Consider the following 18,500-nt stretch of genomic DNA (forward strand, 5'->3'; position numbering starts at 1 on the left):
GGCGCTTCCCCCAGAGGAGCTGGAGCCCCGGGAGGGGAAGCGCCAGCCGAGGGCGCAGGGTCTGGAGGCTGCCCAGCAAACCGTGAAGCCGGTAGCGCTCGGGCAGCCCTTTTCGCGTGGCTGGGAGGGAGGAGGGGGGAGTCAGGGCGGGGACTTTGGGAAAGGGGCAGGGAAAGGGTGGAGTTGGGGCGGGGCCGGGGGTGGGAAAGGGGCGGGGCCAGGGGCTGTGGAGTGTCCTCTTTTTTTATTTTTTAAATATGGTAACCCTACCTTTGCCCCAGTCCTCTGCCAGGGCTGTTTTAAACCCCTCAGGGCAGGAGCGGGTGTCCACTCCGCTACAGACATCCAGAAGATCAGTTTTGCTTTGAATGATTTTACAGAACCTATCATTTGAGCCACATGTTTGTCTTTTCTCTGGAGCTCAAGATTTAAAATGTTTAATTTGTCAGTGATGTCGGCAAGAAAAGCCAAGTCCATTAACCAGCTGGAGTCTTCTAGTTGCTCAAAGTTCTGATTTGTGGACTTCAGAAATTCTTTGATCTCTTCAATTAGGCTTAAAAAACGTCCAAGAAATTTACCTTTGCTCAGCCATCGTACTTCTGTGTGCAAGATAAGATCAGATAGTTTATCCTCAACATCTTCCAACAGGGCCTTAAAAAGTCGGTGTTGCAAAGGTTTCGCTCGAATAGAGTTAATTATTTTAATAACGACATTCATGATGTGTTGAAAAGAAAGAACTTAGATGCACAAAACTTCTTGGTGGATAATGCAATGATAAGACAAAGTTTGGAAAGGATTCATTCTTCTTACACAGTGCAATGAATCCATTGGCGCTGCCCATCATTGCTGGTACCCCATCAGTGGTGATCACAGACAGCTTGTGTAGTGGCATACTAATTGATGTTGCGTATGATTTGAATTAATTATAGATGTCTTCACCCTTTGTTCGCCCTTTCATAGGCAATACTTTTAGTAACTCTTCTTTTACGGGTAAGTCACTAAATACCATCCTCACCATAACTGCCAACTGCACTGTATCCAATATATCTGTCGACTCATTGAATTGCAGTGAAAACCAGTCACATATTTCCAAGTCATCCTTTAGCTGAGTTTGCATGTCACTTGAAATTGCATGTATCCTCCTCGTAACTGTGTTGTCTGATAACTGCAAGTCTTGTATTGCCGACAAAATCTCACCGTTGTTAGGAAATCCTTGAAACAGGTAATCAGCACCAGTCAAAAATGCTTCCTTCAACAATTCACCATCTTGAAAGGGTTTTCTCTTCTTTGTGAGCAGATGAGTATCAGTGCAGGAAGAATACTCACATACAGGGCCGGCTCCAGACACCAGTGGAGCAAGCACGTCCCTGGGGCAGCACACACTACAGGGCGGCGTTCGGTCATTCTGCAGAGGCAGAGCGTTGTTTTGGGTTTTTTTGGCGGCAGTTTTGGGCAGTGCAGAGAGAAGCCGCGAGGACAGAGAACACCGGCACCTGCAGCCCCGGAGTACTCTGTCCCCAGCAGGCACGGGGCCCTGGCTTCTCTCCCCTGCTGGGCAATAGGCGGGCCGGCCCCGCGCCTGCCGGGGACAGAGAACACCGGCGCCCACAGCCTGCAGCCCCAGAGTTCTCTGTCCCCGGCAGGCGCGGGGCCGCGGCTTCTCTCCCCTGCTGGGCACTAGGCGGGCGCACATAAATGCCCTGGAGGGCTCCATGGCGGGGACCACTGACTTAGGACTTACCCTTAAATTTGGAAAATGTGGGTAGACACATTGAAGTCACTGAAATAGCTCCTGTGCTTAAAATTAAGTAAGTGGGCCAATGGCTGCAGGTTTGAGGACTTAATGCAACCAGGTTTTTAAAAATTCAGATATTCAAAAGTGCACTTAGCCACACAAACCACAGACAGTACAGAAAAACAAGAAAACTGTAGAACATTTTGAATCATCTGTTTGTTGAACTTTTGCAGTCTAACCTGATGCACTAGCTCTAGCCCAGGTAGCAGCAGTACTCAGGGGGAAAAAAGGATTGGGGGTGGGGGAGGAGAGGGGAAGGAATGTTTATTGGTTTTATCTGTAATGTATTGTAATTATAAACAAGAACAATATATGTGTGTGGGGGGGGGGAAGCATGTTTTTATATTTCAGAACTCACAGATTGCAAAGTACATGTAGGCGTCTTAAAACAGCTGGCTCTCCTGGTTACCTAACTTCCTCCTTCTGAGAGCAAAATATAGAAAAGAAAACAACAAAAGTAGTATAAATGTCAGTGTCTGAATGCTGGGAAGAAATTCATCTGGTTTACCGGCTCCACTGACCAATCACATCTACTCTGCAATGGTGAGCTTATTACAAACTAAAGCCCTGATCTTGCAAACACGTATGGGCATACATAACCTTACTCACATGAGTAATCAGTCTTCAATGGGCCTCTGCTCATATGAGTAAAGTTGCACACTTGTTTAAATTAAAAATGCAGATGTGATGTCAGTGATTAACAAGTTAGCCTGCTCAAGAAGTGGGATAATCTGCAAAGTGAATAGTTAAAGCTCATAGTGTTAGTTAATTAGACAGCAGTTTGAAAACAAGTTTTCTGTAATTTGGTAACGTAGAAGTGGATACCTTCACTTTATAAATGATGGAAAAAAGCCATGTGAGCCCTCCTTACGTTAGAAAATGTGGAATGTAACAAAGTTAATTCCTTTGGAGAACTCAGGAGGTATAACTGATAGACATTGTTGGGTATGTATTTTACAGCTGTATCAAGCATGGAAAGCCTTGGTAAAGGGTGCATGTGTGTATATAATAAATAAAATCAAATAATGTTTCTAGGCATGCAAGACAAATTTATTTTAGGATCAAACAGTTTAACAATTTCAAATGATGTCCAGAAAGTCTCTTTTCTTATGTGGTGTAAATACAGATTTGTTCAATTGCAATGGTGTGTTGAAGAATTTCTCAATCTACATTTTTTATTTATTTAAAAGAGATGGAGGGGGGTTAGGAAGGGTGGAGGGGACTGTATTGATAAAGAAGAAACTTGTAATTATTCCATTCTAGACCTTGCTGTACACTCACATGGTCACAACATGTAATGTGTACCATTGTAATTCTTTAATGCTGAATATTAATGCCTTATGTTTGTAACTGTCTTTACATGATTCAATCTTAATTGTCGATTTCATATGATACTCCTGGAATGATACTCCATTCCAGGCCCTCCTGCAGCAAAAGGAAATAATTAGTTGGTTTGAATCTGTTTTTCTTTGTACTGTTTAATCGCAAGAGCTAATGTCAGGCTGTCAGAGTTTGTGTTATCAAAGTGCATTCAGAAATCAAAAGATTTCAGTAGTTTTTTATCAATTTTTAAACTCTTCTATAAAAACATAGTTTAAATGAAACAAATCTTACAACTAAATCCATTTCCTTTTTCTTCTTTCCCCCATTAAAGTCAATTTATGTAAGTTTATAAGGAACTCCGTGTCAAGGTCTTATTTTCCATCAAGTTTGCCCACTTTGTATTTCTGAACAAGTGAAGAAAAGTGAAATGTCACAGCATATTGTATCTCCAATTCTCACTCTTTATTATCTTTTGGTTTTAGGTGGTAGAGTGACTAGCCCCAAGATTAAAGATAAACTATTCTGAAAACGTTGATTTTTCTACCTGACTCAGAATAATGGATATAAAAGACCGAAGACACCGCTCTCTAACAAGAGGTCGGTGTGGAAAGGAATGCCGCTATACAAGTTCTTCATTGGACAGTGAGGACTGCCGAGTACCAACTCAGAAGTCCTATAGCTCAAGTGAGACGTTGAAGGCCTATGATCATGACACCAGAATGCACTACGGAAATAGAGTTTCTGACCTAGTTCACAGGGAGTCAGATGAGTTTCCAAGACAAGGTATGTGTAAGGCACAATTATTTTTTTGTTTGGTCCCAATAATCCCCAGTACAATAACCGCTGTCATTAATGTATATGTCTGCATGCCAGTAGCATTAGAAATGCTTGTAAAATGGAGAAAGGATAATGCTTGTAATTTTACCTTTTTAAAGCAGCAACAGGGTTGCATTTTCAATTAGGAAATTCGTTCCCTTCCATAGTCACGTTAAGCTGGGTACATTTAGGCTTCCAATCCTGTCAGAATTCACTTTGTGTAAGTGAGGCAAACCTAGATCACTGTGTTAACGTATATTTTAAATAGAGAAGCACTAATGACTCCTAACCAGCTGTCATATTTGTCATATATTGGCAAATATTATAACCTTACAGTATGTCATCTGTATTAGTTTTAGGTATAATAGTGACATTTTCACGTTGCTTTTTGTTTCTTTGATAGATTGGCTGTATTACTAAAATGAGTAAAACATTGTGATTAGCATACAGTAATTGCTAATCTGGTACCTTGGAATTTCTTCCCTGTTTCTAACATGTATAATAGAAATGGGATGCTGTTTCTTTTGGCTTCATTTTGTCTTTGCAGTTGGTTTATACTTTATTTAATAAAACAAATAGCAGGAGGAAACACATAATTAATAATTGGCTATAATATATTAGCACCTCACTGAGATTCTAAAACTCATATTAAATTTCAACTTTACACAATTCCCTTTGCATTAACGTATATGCAATTTGAATGACCTACTCCAATATAAAATTGTCTGCTTCAAATATCTATCTAGATTCTACTGAATGAAAGAGAATCTAAACTTCTCTAAGAAATAGCTTAAAATATTTCTCTTTCAGTTAGTTCCTCACTGAACATGTTTCTGCTTCTATTTTGTGAGTTGTCTTAATAAAGTGAAACACAGCATAATTCTGTGTGTCTTGGGGTGAGGGGAAGAGACATGTAAACATTGCTTCAGATGAGCAGTCGTTGATCTGCTCAACTTCACCGAATCTTTTGCTTCATTAGATTGTCACTTGCCCCAAAATTGCATAGAGGGGAGCTAAAAAGTAAATCAGTTCCACTTGAAGAATTAGATGTGGTTTATTGTGTAACATTTGAGTGGATTTAGGCAGCTTGAACTATTAATATGCCCTCTCTTCTTACTTCCCCAAGGAGGAAATAAATCTGTTAGTAAAGTATCATGCTAACATAGGATTCCTCTAACTTTTAAGGCTACCAGTCTAATAGAATCCTATCTCCCTAACAACATGAGATTATTCTCTACAGCACAAGAATGATAAGAGGCTGCGCTGCCCGCCAGCCTGCTTCGGCTCCGCTGGTGTCCCATGAATGGTCAGTCCTAAGACAGGTGCCTTTACCGGTTCCAGTCCCATCAATAGACCAGGTACCATTGACTCTGGGGAGACTGGGGGAAGGTTTACACTAGAAGCACTATGTTGGCACAGCTGCACTGATGCAGCTGTGCCGCTGTAGCGCATCTGGTGTAGGTGGTCTATGCCAACAGGAGAGTGCTTTCCTATCAGCATAATGACTCCACCTCCGTGAGAAGCAGAAGCTATGTGGGCGGGAAAACATCTCCCACTGACATAGCGCTCAGGTCACTGTAACTTGCATAATTGGTGGGGGGGGGGGAGGAGAACTCTACACTTCTACTAACAATGGGCCTATGAGTCTCCTCAGAAGTGCCCCTAAGGTACACAGAGCCCATCCACCTGTTGCAGCATCGCAGACCTCTGAGCAATACACTTAATCATTATGAAAGCAGTATTTCTAAGTGCATCTAGATAGCAGTCAATCACTCTGTACAACAACACTCTTGCCCTCTGCCCCTTTCAGTGATCATCTCAAACTCTTTCTACTAGCTTGGACAAGTGGGTCTTGGACATTGTTTCATGCTGCTACACCATAGTTTGACCATGCTTCTTCCACATCCCCGACCCGCTCCCCAGAAGCATGTGGTTTAGAGCTCTTGATATGCAAGATGACTACTTCCATATCGACATACACCCAACCCACAGAAGTTCCCTGAGGTTCAAAGTGGGGCATCGATGCTTCCAATACAGGGTTCTCCCATTCGGACTTACCAGGGTCCCATAAGGTTTTTACAAATGTTTTGTGTGTGGTAGCAGCTCACCTACGACCTCAGAGAATCCTTGTCTTTCCATACTTGAACAACAGGCTATTAGCAGTGCAGTCCAAACAGGAAGTGTGAGCATCATCGTCCCAGCTTCTTCTCCTCTCCTCTCCTCCCTATGAGTGAGCATCAATGTTGAAAAATTGACTTTGCATCCTACACGGTCCCTGGAATTCATAGGAGCTCACATTGATATGATCGCCCCATGAGCTTATCTATCACAGGACAGATTCCAGAGCCTATTAGAACAAATAGCTCCGATAATCTCCAACCCTTCGGTCTCAGCCAGGACCTGCCTTTCCATCCTAGGTCATGTGGCAGCATGCACATACATCACATGCTTTGTCCACCTTCACCTTTGTCTACAGCTATCTTAAATGCAAAAAAGAAGCTTACAAGAAGTGGAAGATTGGACAAATGACCAGGGAGGAGTATAAAAATATTGCTCAGACATGCAGGAGTGAAATCAGGAAGGCCAAATCACACTTGGAGTTGCAGCTAGCAAGAGATGTTAAGAGTAATAAGAAGGGTTTCTTCAGGTGTGTTAGCAACAAGAAGAAAGTGAAGGAAAGTGTGGGCCCCTTACTGAATGAGGGAGGCAACCTAGTGAGAGAGGATGTGGAAAAAGCTAATGTACTCAGTGCTTTTTTTCCCTCTGTCACAAACAAGGTCAGCTCCCAGACTGCTGCACTGGGCAGCACAGTATGGGGAGGAGGTAACCAGCCCTCTTTGGAGAAAGAAGTGTTTCGGGACTATTTAGAAAAACTGGACAAGCACAAGTCCATCGGATGAGGGGAAAGCAGTGGATGTGTTATTCCTTGACTTTAGCAAAGCTTTTGATACGGTCTCCCACAGTATTCTTGCCGGCAAGTTAAAGAAGTATGGGCTGGATGAATGGACTATGAGGTGGATAGAAAGCTGGCTAGATCGTCGGGCTCAATGGGTAGTGATCAATGGCTCCATGTCAAGTTGGCAGCCGGTATCAAGCGGAGTGCCCCAAGGGTCGATCCTGGGGCCAGTTTTGTTCAATATCTTCATAAATGATCTGGAGGATGGCGTAGACTGCACTCTCGGCAAGTTTGCAGATGACACTAAACTGGGAGGAGTGGTAAATACGCTGGAGGGTAGGGATAGGATACAGAGGGACCTAGACAAATTAGAGGATTGGGCCAAAAGAAATCTGATGAGGTTCAACAAGGACAAGTGCAGAGTCCTGCACTTAGCACAGAAGAATCCTATACACTGCTACAGACTAGGGACCGAGTGGCGAGACAGCAGTTCTGCAGAAGAGGACCTAGGGGTTACAGTGGACGAGACACTGGATATGAGTCAACAGTATGCCCTTCTTGCCAAGAAGGCTAACGGCATTTTGGGCTGTATATGTAGGAGCATTGCCAGGAGATCGAGGGACGTGATCATTCCCCTCTATTCTGGAGTATTTGTCCAGTTTTGGGCCCCACTCTACAAGAAGGATGTGGAAAAATTGGAAAGAGTCCAGCGGAGGGCAACAAAAATGATTAGGGGGCTGGAGCACATGACTTATGAGGAGAGGCTGAGGGAACTGGGATTGTTTTGTCTGCAGAAGAGAAGAATGAGGGGGGATTTGATAGCTGCTTTCAACTACCTGAAAGAGGGTTCCAAAGAGGATGGATCAAGACTGTTCTCAGTTGTACCAGATGACAGAACAAGGAGTAATGGTCTCAAGTTGCAGTGGGGGAGGTTTAGGTTGGATATTAGGAAAAACTTTTTCACTAGGAGGGTGATGAAGCACTGGAATGGGTTACCTAGGGAGGTGGTGGAATCTCCTTCCTTAGAGGTTTTTAAGGTCAGGCTTGACAAAGCCCTGGCTGGGATGATTTAGTTGGGAATTGGTCCTGCTTTGAGCAGGGGATTGGACTAGATGATCTCCTGAGGTCCCTGCCAACCCTGATATTCTATGATTCTATATGGCTCCAAAGAATCTATTCTCCTCTGCACCAGTTCATGGACACCATAACCTCCAGTGGAACATTGAGTATCTCTTCTCTTCGTTGGTGGAAACACCTGCTCCAAGTCTGCTCTCATATGCCTATGCTCACTAACTGTGACAGTAATAAGGGACATTTCTTATTCAGGCTGAGGCAGTCATGTTGGAGGTCACATGACACAAGGCACCTGGATCATGCGAGAGGCCAGGATACATAAACGTATTGAATTTCAGGTAGTATGCAAAACATGCCATATGGTCTTACTAGCTATCTGCTATTGCCACATCTTTGTCAGACAACACAACTATAGCATACTACAGAAACAAGGGAGCACAAGGTCCCCAGTGCTGCATATGGAGGCAATTATTCTCAGACATCATATCCTTTTTCCAGCAGCCTACCTGCCTTGCATCCAGAATGTGATCCGCTGAGAGAATCTGCAGAACTTTGCAACTGACCACGAATGGGAGTTGCATGATACAATAATCACTGACATATTGCTGGGATGCACCAATCAGAGACCTCTTTATATTACACACCACCACCAACTGCACCCAGTATTACTCCAGGGAGGACTTTGTGCCCACTCATTGGGTGACGCTCTGGTCGTCGATTTGGTCAGACCAGACGAACTACGCCCTCTCTTCCCCCCCACACACACTCCAATCCTGCAGCTTCCACAAACTCCAGTGGGGGAGAGCGATGGCCATTCTGATCACTCTGTTTTGGAGTCGCCAATTCTGGTTCCCTCTTCTCCACATGTTGAAGCAACCTCTCCCAGTCCAGACATTTCCGTAACTGCTGAGATAACACAATGGCAGATTCAGGCATCCAGATCCATGGTTTTCGGATGGACACCTCCCTGAGAATGCTCATTGTCACAAACACACACGCACACACACACGCGCACACACACACACACACACACACACACACCCCTTCTCCTGTTTACATGAAGGGTGTATGAACAGGAGAATAGGCATAGTTTAACAATTTGCACACTGTTTTCAAGTATCAGGGGGTAGCTGTGTTAGTCTGTATCCACAAAAACAACAAGGAGTCCGATGGCACCATAAAGGTGAACAGATTTATTTGGGCATAAGCTTTCGTGGGTAAAAACCTCCCTTCGTGAGGTTTTTTTACCCACGAAAGCTTATGCCCAAATAAATCTGTTCGTCTTTAAGGTGCCACCGGACTCCCTGTTGTTACTGTGTTTTCAGTGTCTGCAATAGCTCTGTATGAATTAAATGCTGGTCAGTTCTAAATGTAGTTAGGAAAATGTAAAGAGAAGTATTTGCACATGCAGTTTCCAGCTGCAGACGTCTAGGAATTTACAAATGCTAATTTATTCAAAGTTCGAGTGGGTGTTTTTATGGGATTTAAATTTTGCAGGAAATAGACATGTGTTTTAAATTGGTAATCCTGAAAGTAATTTTTCTTTTCACTACTGTAGGAAGAATTTGAATGATTTTTTCCTTTAAATGGTTTCAGATATTTTCCCAATATTTTGTCCCTTCTGCCAGTAAAGCTCTCTGTGGTGTGACTTGTTGACATATATCCATTTGATTAACCATGGTATTGAGACTACATAAAGCAGCTGCTTTAAGTTGAGATCTTAGATGATACTTGTTTTTGAGAATTGCAGTAAAAATCTGTCAAGTACAAGACTGAGTTGTACCATTTTCATTTTTGATCTATGAGAGCTTGACAGTGAAATTCTTGATATAAAAGTTATACTCAGGGCTGGAAAGCTTAAAATTAGACCTTCAAACTTTGGTTTGGTGTTCTGATGTGCATGTTGCCCTGTCTTTCTGCTCTGCATGTCTGTTTCATTATTTTATGAGCAGACAGGTCTTCAGAAGTTATAAGTGCCTCTGTGAGTTGATGGGATACAAAAACCTTTTACCTTTTGTTGTCAGTTTTAAATCAGAATTGATAATGACTGAAAATCATTACAGTCTGATAGCTAGTTTAGATCCTTGTGTGAAATGAGTTTTATGGTTTGTCTAGTTCCTAGCAAACATACCAACCAAAAGAAAAAAATCCTCTCCATCATAGTTGTTGATTGTCAGCAGACTACCTTGCAGTGTTGGTGTGAAAATGTGGAAAATGAGCATGGTAGGCTATGTCTGCCACCCGGCTGAAGTGCCATTACATTTAGGAGGGATTCTGACTTAGGCATTGTCATAATCCCATAGGCAGTAGCTTCATCCCATTGGCTCAGCCAAGCGCATACATCAAATGTCTGAACTTGTGGTTCCTTTTATACTGAGCAGGATTACTATTGCAGAAGAACATCAGTAGGGAAAACTAACCAGCCTCACAATGGTCTAAACCCAGCTCATGTTTCATATTATTGGGTGAACTATCCAATGCTTGGTGAATTCAGCTTCACAATGATAGTAAGAGCTGACATCAAAGGATCAAAAAGCATCATAGCTATGAATGCTTAGCTGCCACAAACCAATTATCCCTGTGGTAACTTTTCTGACACCTGTTCTCAGCATTGTTTATTTTAATGTTTAGCATAGACAGAAATGCAAATATAATTCACCACCCCCATATGGGTAACTTTATTGTCCAGTCAGTTTGAAAAATTCAGCTCTTCAATTTATTGGGGGAAAAGATTCTAACGTTACAAATTTGTCAGAAAACATGAAGAATCTTTTTTAAATGTTCTATGTTAAGATGAATAGAAATATTTTTACTCTGTCAAACCTTTGACACATCTCTGCAGAGATATGTCAGAAAGTAGTTCTAACACCTTTTTAATATTGGAGTATCTTACAACCTTCTGGTATGGCGTGGATTTGTCTACATGCTATGCATTTTGCTTCCAAAGAGATTCACTTAATTTTTTTTTATAAGAGAACATTTTTCTTCCAACTTCATGTACTGATACAACAGAAGGAAGGTAGATTAGCAGTGAAGACTTTGAGAGTAGGGGGATATGTTGGCGGTCTTGGTTTTGTTTTAAAACCATGCTTTAAAGAAGTCACTTTGAAATAAAAAATTATGTATGTGGACTTTTGTAACCAGGATATATTTAAAAGATGACTTGTCACTTTAGAACTCTAAGTTTACAGAGAACTTGAATTGGCTGGTTGCAACTGTCCACTTCTATGCAAGTAGAGCTGGGAAGCACTAGATGCAAGCAGTGAACATTCCATTGCATCCTACAGGTAGTAGCTGGGGTCAGGTGGAGCCCTATTCATCTCTCCATGTATTCAGTAGTAGTATCAAAAGAGATGTTGCGTTTTAGGTTTAAAATTTAATTTTCAGCTGTAGCAATTCCAGAATCCATCTTGAGGAAAAGTGTACAAAAATTGAATGGATGCACAATTCTTGAGTTCTTCACTTGACAGTCCTGTCTCACAAGTTCTGCTTGAGCCAAACCCCAGGCTTTCAGCCATCAGAGAAAGTTGTTACTCAGTATTTGTATTGCTCTGACTGCTTTCTCATCCACTCAATCTCAAGTCAGATCTAGTTCAGCAGTAAATCTCTGCTGGGAATGATCAGAACAAATAGTGTGTGCTTGAAGATATTAAAAAATCAGTGGAACAAACACAAACTTACTTAACAATGCCCAACAGCCTTTTATAATACTTGGAATATCTTGCCAAAGTGGACTGAGTATCATTTTGTATTTCATTACCTTTCCTTTTAGATAGAGACATAATATCGGTGGAGGAAAAACAAGTCATAACATTTGTACATCTCCATTAATTATTTGTTATTCTTATCTTTATACAAACGTGTATGGCTGGTAGCTTGTTCTAATTCACTCTGATGTCCAATAGGAATATTCTGACATTAAGCAAGTATTTTACAATGACCATAGCACATGGTTATTTTATAGTAAATGTGTCCCTTTTACATGTCTCTATTTTAGCACTTGCTTTCATGCTCTATGAGTCAATGGAGTCCTGAGGATTATATATAATACAGGGGAAACTTAAATTTATTGTGGTTAATAAAGAGGAGTGAGTCACAAAGGGGAGTAAAAAGAACAGGAGTACTTGTGGCACCTTAGAGACTAACAGATTTATTAGAGCATAAGCTTTCGTGGACTACAGCCCACTTCTTCGGATGCATATGTATATGCATATGCATCCGAAGAAGTNTGAGATAAATGGTAAAACAAGAATGAGAACAGTAAACTAATATCCACTTTTCATCTGTCTGAAGAGATGAAAGCCTAGGTGTCCCACGTAGTTCCCCTTTTAATTATTATTCCCATAGGATTCTTTTGTCCCTTTGAGACAATTTGTCCAACGTATACACACACATGAAGCAATCAAATATCCAAAGACCGAGGATTATTTTAGGATATTAACACAACTTGAAATTCAATGGGAATTAGGTGTCTTACTCCCCTTTCAGAGTAGCAGCCGTGTTAGTCTGTATCCGCAAAAAGAACAGGAGTACTTGTGGCACCTTAGAGACTAACAGATTTATTAGAGCATAAGCTTTCGTGGACTACAGCCCACTTCTTCGGATGCATATGCATATACATATGCATCCGAAGAAGTGGGCTGTAGTCCACGAAAGCTTATGCTCTAATAAATCTGTTAGTCTCTAAGGTGCCACAAGTACTCCTGTTCTTTTTGCGGATACAGACTAACACGGCTGCTACTCTGAAAGGGGAGTAAGACACCTAATTCCCATTGAATTTCAAGTTGTGTTAATATCCTAAAATAATCCTCGGTCTTTGGATATTTGATTGCTTCATGTGTGTGTATACGTTGGACAAATTGTCTCAAAGGGACAAAAGAATCCTATGGGAATAATAATTAAAAGGGGAACTACGTGGGACACCTAGGCTTTCATCTCTTCAGACAGATGAAAAGTGGATATTAGTTTACTGTTCTCATTCTTGTTTTACCATTTATCTCATGATTGTTCCACTCTTAGATCAAGATTGGGATACTCCCTGAAATCCATTTGGATTTGGATCCATTTGGATTTCAGAGCCTTTGTTTCTTTCCTTCAGCATTTGTGGCCAGTGATGCTAACCAATAGGCTTCTTAATACAACTTGTTTTTATATACCAGTTGGATCCAAGCTTTAGAGAGAGTGATTTTAAAACCGCAAATAGTATTTGTATATTTCGTCTCATCAAGACTTAAGCTTTGCTCCAAGCTAAGTTTGGTGGGCTTCCCTCTTGAGTTAGAGGAAGACATGAACCAACTGACCTGTTCATTGAAAGCCAAGAAGCTCTTGGGAAACAGCCTGGTCTCAATTTCTCCCCAGGAATCTGCCTCTCCTCTTCGAGAAAGAATTTTTATAGCCACCCACTGTCCCTTGTGTATATCTGGGCCCAATTACCATATTGCTTAATTATGTCTCTGTTAGAATCCATTTGTAAAGTTATCCTTTTTGTCTCCGTTTTCCCAGTTAGCCAGAGCATGCAGTAGGGCCGCCACCTCCTGCTCCATTGTTTGGGTAGTTGGACCCATGTTAATGCTTAGTGTTAATGTTAATGCTTGGCCGGTGTGCTGTCTACCCCTGTAAATGAGGGTAATGAAACTGGTTATTCCCCTTTGATTGTCTGGGATTATATCTATAGCAGGACCCTCAGGATACTTAAGGTAAATCAACTAAAGGGGTGAAGTCAAGGCACGTAAGTTTAAAGCCTGTTAAACATCATGTGGCTGCTCTCCAAGAGAGAAGTGGCGTTAGTTTGCTGTAACTTCCTCCTCCTTGGAAGAGTCTATATTAAGTACCCCCACATTCATTGCTGTGCCTTCCTTCCTGAGTAGTCCCATTAATATCAATGGGTGAATTACTACTTACTGTGAATGAAGAGATCAGAATCTGGCCCTAGGAGAGCATTGTGTCACAGTGAAATTAGGAAAAATGCTAATCTAGGAGGAATGGGGAGCTGGAGAGTGAATGGAGGGATCACAAAATAAAACTAAGCAAACAAGAATGGGAGGGGTCTGATTCCTCACAATGTACTCTAATATAGTGGTTCTCAACCATGGGTATGCATACCTCTGGGGTACGCTGAGGTCTTCCAGTTGGTACATCAACTCATCTAGATATTTGCCTAGTTTTACAATAGGCTACATAAAAAGCACTAGTGAAGTCAGTACAAACTAAAATTTCATACAGACAGTGACTTGTTTATACTGCTGTATATACTACTATACACTGAAATGTAAGTACAGTATTTATATTCCAATTGATTTATTTTATAATTCTATGGTAACAATGAGAATGGAAGCAATTTTTCAATAATAGTGTGCTGTGACCCTTTTGTATTTTTGTATTTTTGTTTCTGATTTTGTAAGTTTTTAAGTGAGGTAAAAGGGGTATGCAAGACAAATTAGACTCTTGAAAGGTAGTCTGGAAAGGTTGAGATACACTGCTCTAATAGACGAAAAATAAAATCACTAAACAGAATGGAAAACTATCTGGACAGCTGTGTCTTAGAGTTAGGCTTGGAAGAATTAGATTTTTTTAAATTGGTAAATGTTGGTAATTATTGGCTTTCTCACATCCACCCACATACCAATGAAAATATGTTTCCATCAAGGATCAAAATTTACAGATAGGCAACATAAGAAAATTATGCTTGAGAATTGATTAGTCAAAATCCAGTGATTTGTTAGAAATGGAATAGTGAATAAATAGTAAAAACAGACATGATTTGTTGATTTAAGGATATTTACTTGATGTTGATAGTTTGTATTTTAAGTTTTTATGAAGTTTTAACTTTCTGAACCTTAACGTCTGCTATCATTAAATAAATGTCTCACACCCATAATTTCTCACTAGTATGAAAATTTCAATAGATAATCTAAAGAATGCTTAATATAAACATCAATATCATCTGTTGAAATTATTTTTAAAAACTCAAATTGTCAAAACTAATTAGTGCATTTACCTGCAGTATAATACTGTTATTCAATGAAATGGTGCATTAGGACCTGATACTGCAAACCTTATTACCTAGCTCTGTGCTTGCTGTCTTGTGTGGTCCCATTGACTTTCCAATGGGCCTATGCTAGATATTTACTAAGTGCCTGTAAATGTGGTCTGTTCATCGCCTGCAAAAAAATCATCCACTTAATTTTTAAAACTTATTTTGGTAAGAGTTGGAATGTGCAATCCTTATACCAGTGGGCACTCTCTCCCCATTTCAGCATGGCACATAAGCACTTGCCTACCTTTAGACACCTGAGTAGTCTCATTGAATTCAATGGAACTGCTCACATGCCTAAAGCTGCTCACATGCTTGGGTTCCTTACTGAATAAGGGCTTTACATAAGTAGCCCATTGACTCCAGTAAGGATACTACTGTGACGGAGCCCTTATCAGTGGGAGTAAGAATTACATGTTCCCGCCTTTTGTGATAAGTGTAGACTCTAATAAGATTGTCTTATTAGGGTATGTGCCACTGTAATACATTGGAACCCTTGCGCAGTTCACTTCTGAGCTTCACAAGACACTCACGGGGTTACAGCCCATACTACATATGCTGTCACTACATTTGTACACTGAAGTAAGGAATAATATAAAGTATGTATTGAGCTAGCACTGTTAAATTCAAATTCCTTTTCTTAAAGGCTTCTGCATACATTTCATAGGAAAGTTGGGACATAAAAGTTGGTTTGTTTTTTATTAAATAAATAAATAAAATTTTTCTAACAATGCAAAGATATGAACCAGGGTGGATAAAAATCAATGATTTTTTAAAAATGGATTTTTTTATTTAAATCAGATTTTTTGATAAAATGCTTTTTGAGGGAAAAAAAACCTATCTAAAGATAGTTTTAATTAAGATACGTTATAGCTCAAAGACCTCTCATCATGGTCAGGGGCTCAGGGCAGGGGGTTGGGGTGCAGGGTGTGGCTCAGGGCAGGGGGTTGAGGTGTAGGAGGGGTGCAGACTGCAGGAGGGGGCTCAGGGCAGGGGGTCTAGGGCAGGGAGTTGGAGGGCAGGATGCAGAGAAAGACATGAACCAACTGACCTGTTCTTTGAAAGCCAAGAAGCTCTTGGGACACAGCTGCAGCCCCTGGGGGAAGGGGACGGAGGGCTCTGCGTGTGCTGCCCTTGTCGCACCTCCAGGTACCTTCCCCGAAGCTCCCATTGACCGCGGTTCCCTGTTCCCAGCCAATGGGAACTGCAGAGGGCGGTGCATGGACACAGGGGCACCGCACGGAGCCTTCTGTCCCCCCCTTCCCCCCGCCGAGGACGTGGTGCTGCGGGCCAGATCCAAAGCCCTGAGGGGCCGGATCCAGCTCATGGGCCGTAGTTTGCCCACCCCTGGTCTAGAAGATACCATCAGAGATGCTTAGTTTTGCAGTTCTCAAACTGTGGATTTGTGTCTCCAGAGGTAACATGCTTGTTAACAGCAAAACTGTTTTTAAATAAATAATATAGAGAGGTGAGAAATAACAGACCTCAACCCTATTGTCCCTCTACAAATTTGTGTACACAGAGTCAATCCCTTACCTCTCTCTAAAAGTGCAAAGTTTCAAAAAATTCAATTAATAGAAGATTGTTGGGGGGCAGAATAGATCTGGACAAGAAGAAGAAGTCTGGATATAAATGTGAGAAGGAAGGGACAGGCAGTAGAAACAAAACTGAAACTGTTTGAGCAGCATATTCCAGAAGCCTTGAGGTCTTTCTGAGTGTAGCCTTAATTGATTTGAGATCTACCGCTCCACTCTTCAGCAGCAATTCAGCGGCAGGTCCTTCGCTCTGAGAGGGACTGAGGGACCCGCCACCGAATTACCACCAAAGACCCGTACGTGCCGCCCCTTGGTATTGGCTGCCCCAAGCACCTGCTTCTTTAGCTGGTGCCTGGAGCTGGCCCTGAGTCTGGGAATATTTTAATTTTAGTTCCCCTACCTGTGGGTAAGACAGGCATGCGTGCAAAATGCAAACAATGCAACAAAGAAACGCAAGGCCTGGTTGCCCAAATGAAACAACATCATGAGAAGTGTTCCTTCTCAGGAGGAAGCTGCATTGAAGATGATGAAAGAAACATGTCTGAACATGCAGGATCTTCAGGTTGGTAAACTTTTCTATTTCAAACTTCTTTCTTAAGGACTGCCTGTCTTCCTTCTGGACTATTCTTGAATTCTCATGTTTGAGCAAAAAATATAGTTGTTACTCTATGGTATGTAACTCCTCGCTTAATGTTTTAGTTATGTTCCTGAAAAATGCTACTTTAAGTGAAACGATGTTAAGTGAATCCAATTTCCCCATAAGAATTAATGTAAATTCCGGGGGGGGGGGGGGGGGGGGGAGAGAGGTCGGGTTTAGATTCCAGGGAATTTTTTTTCACCAGACAAAAGACACACAGAGTTTTAAACAGTTTAATAGTGTACACAGCAATGATGATTGTGAAGCTTGGTTGAGGTGGTGAAGTCAGAGTGTGAAAGAGGATTGGATATTTCCCAGGGAATGCCTTACTGCTAAATGATGAACTAGCACTCGGCTGAGCCCTCAAGGGTTAACACAGTGTTGTTAGTGTTGCCTCACACTCTACAAGGCAGCATGAATGGAGGAAGGGGAGACTGCGTGGCAGAGAGAGACACTGTGTGAGAGAGAGAGAGAGACAGACAGACGTACATTGCCCCTTTAAGTACGCTGACACCACTCTAAGTACACTGCCTTTTAAAGTAGATAAGCAAGTTGAGACAGCAGCTGCTGCCAGCAAGCTCCCTCCATCCTGAGCCCTGTCGTGTGGAGATGGCCCAATGGGGTAAAGGAGCGGGGGCCAGGAGGGAGGGGGACACCCTGACATTAGCACCCTTCTTCTCTCCCCTCCCCTCCCTTGCACAGCAGGCAGGAGGCTCCCGGGAGCAGCTCTAAGGCTGACGGTAGGAGCAGCACTGGGGGGAGGGACAGCTGAACTGCCCGGCAACTGATATCCTTCTGGGCAGCTGCCACACAGGGAACTTATGGAAGCGGGGAGCTGATAGGGGGGCTGCCAGTCCACCTGGTTCCAAGACCCCACCAGCTAACTCCAATGGGCTGCTCTTTTTGCAAGCAGTGGACAAAGCAGGAGGCTGCCATACAACATTATAAGGGAGCATTGCGCAACTTCAAACGAGCATGTTCCCTAAATGATCAGCAACGAAACAACGTTAACCAGGATGACTTTAAGTGAGGAGTTACTGTGCTATAATTTTAGATGCAGTTGTGATAAAAAATAAATAGCTGAAATAGGCAGATCTTCCTTTTACAATTTCACCTTTAAAGTAGTACTGAGTGTCAGTGAATGCAGTGAGTAATACTAAATGAGCAGTATGGTAATAATAATTAAATAATTGCATTGACTTATTTTGTTTAGGAGAATCCATCCTCAACATACAGGATTCTGAAGACTATCCACCTTCAAGATCACCATCTTTTTCTATAGTTTCAGTATTATCTGCCAATGATTGTGTTCAGTCACATAGCCACAATATATCACCTGTAGAAAAAAGAAAAAAAAATCTCCATCATCCAGAAATACCAATAGATAAGAT

At 41.8% G+C, this 18,500-nt stretch overlaps 1 protein-coding gene across 1 annotated transcript in view; it reads left to right on the forward strand.

Moving 5' to 3' along the window:
• Positions 1–18,500, forward strand: part of LOC117881325 (teneurin-2-like) — a 219,016-nt gene that overhangs the window by 129,120 nt on the left and 71,396 nt on the right. The window contains exon 2 of the mRNA XM_034778438.1: positions 3,601–3,901. Within this exon, the coding sequence (XP_034634329.1) occupies positions 3,676–3,901 (226 nt within the window). The 5' untranslated portion in view covers positions 3,601–3,675. The remainder of the gene's footprint in view (positions 1–3,600; positions 3,902–18,500) is intronic.

Source organism: Trachemys scripta, chromosome 8 (genome assembly GCF_013100865.1).
Source record: "Trachemys scripta elegans isolate TJP31775 chromosome 8, CAS_Tse_1.0, whole genome shotgun sequence".
NCBI classification, from domain to species: Eukaryota; Metazoa; Chordata; order Testudines; family Emydidae; genus Trachemys; species Trachemys scripta.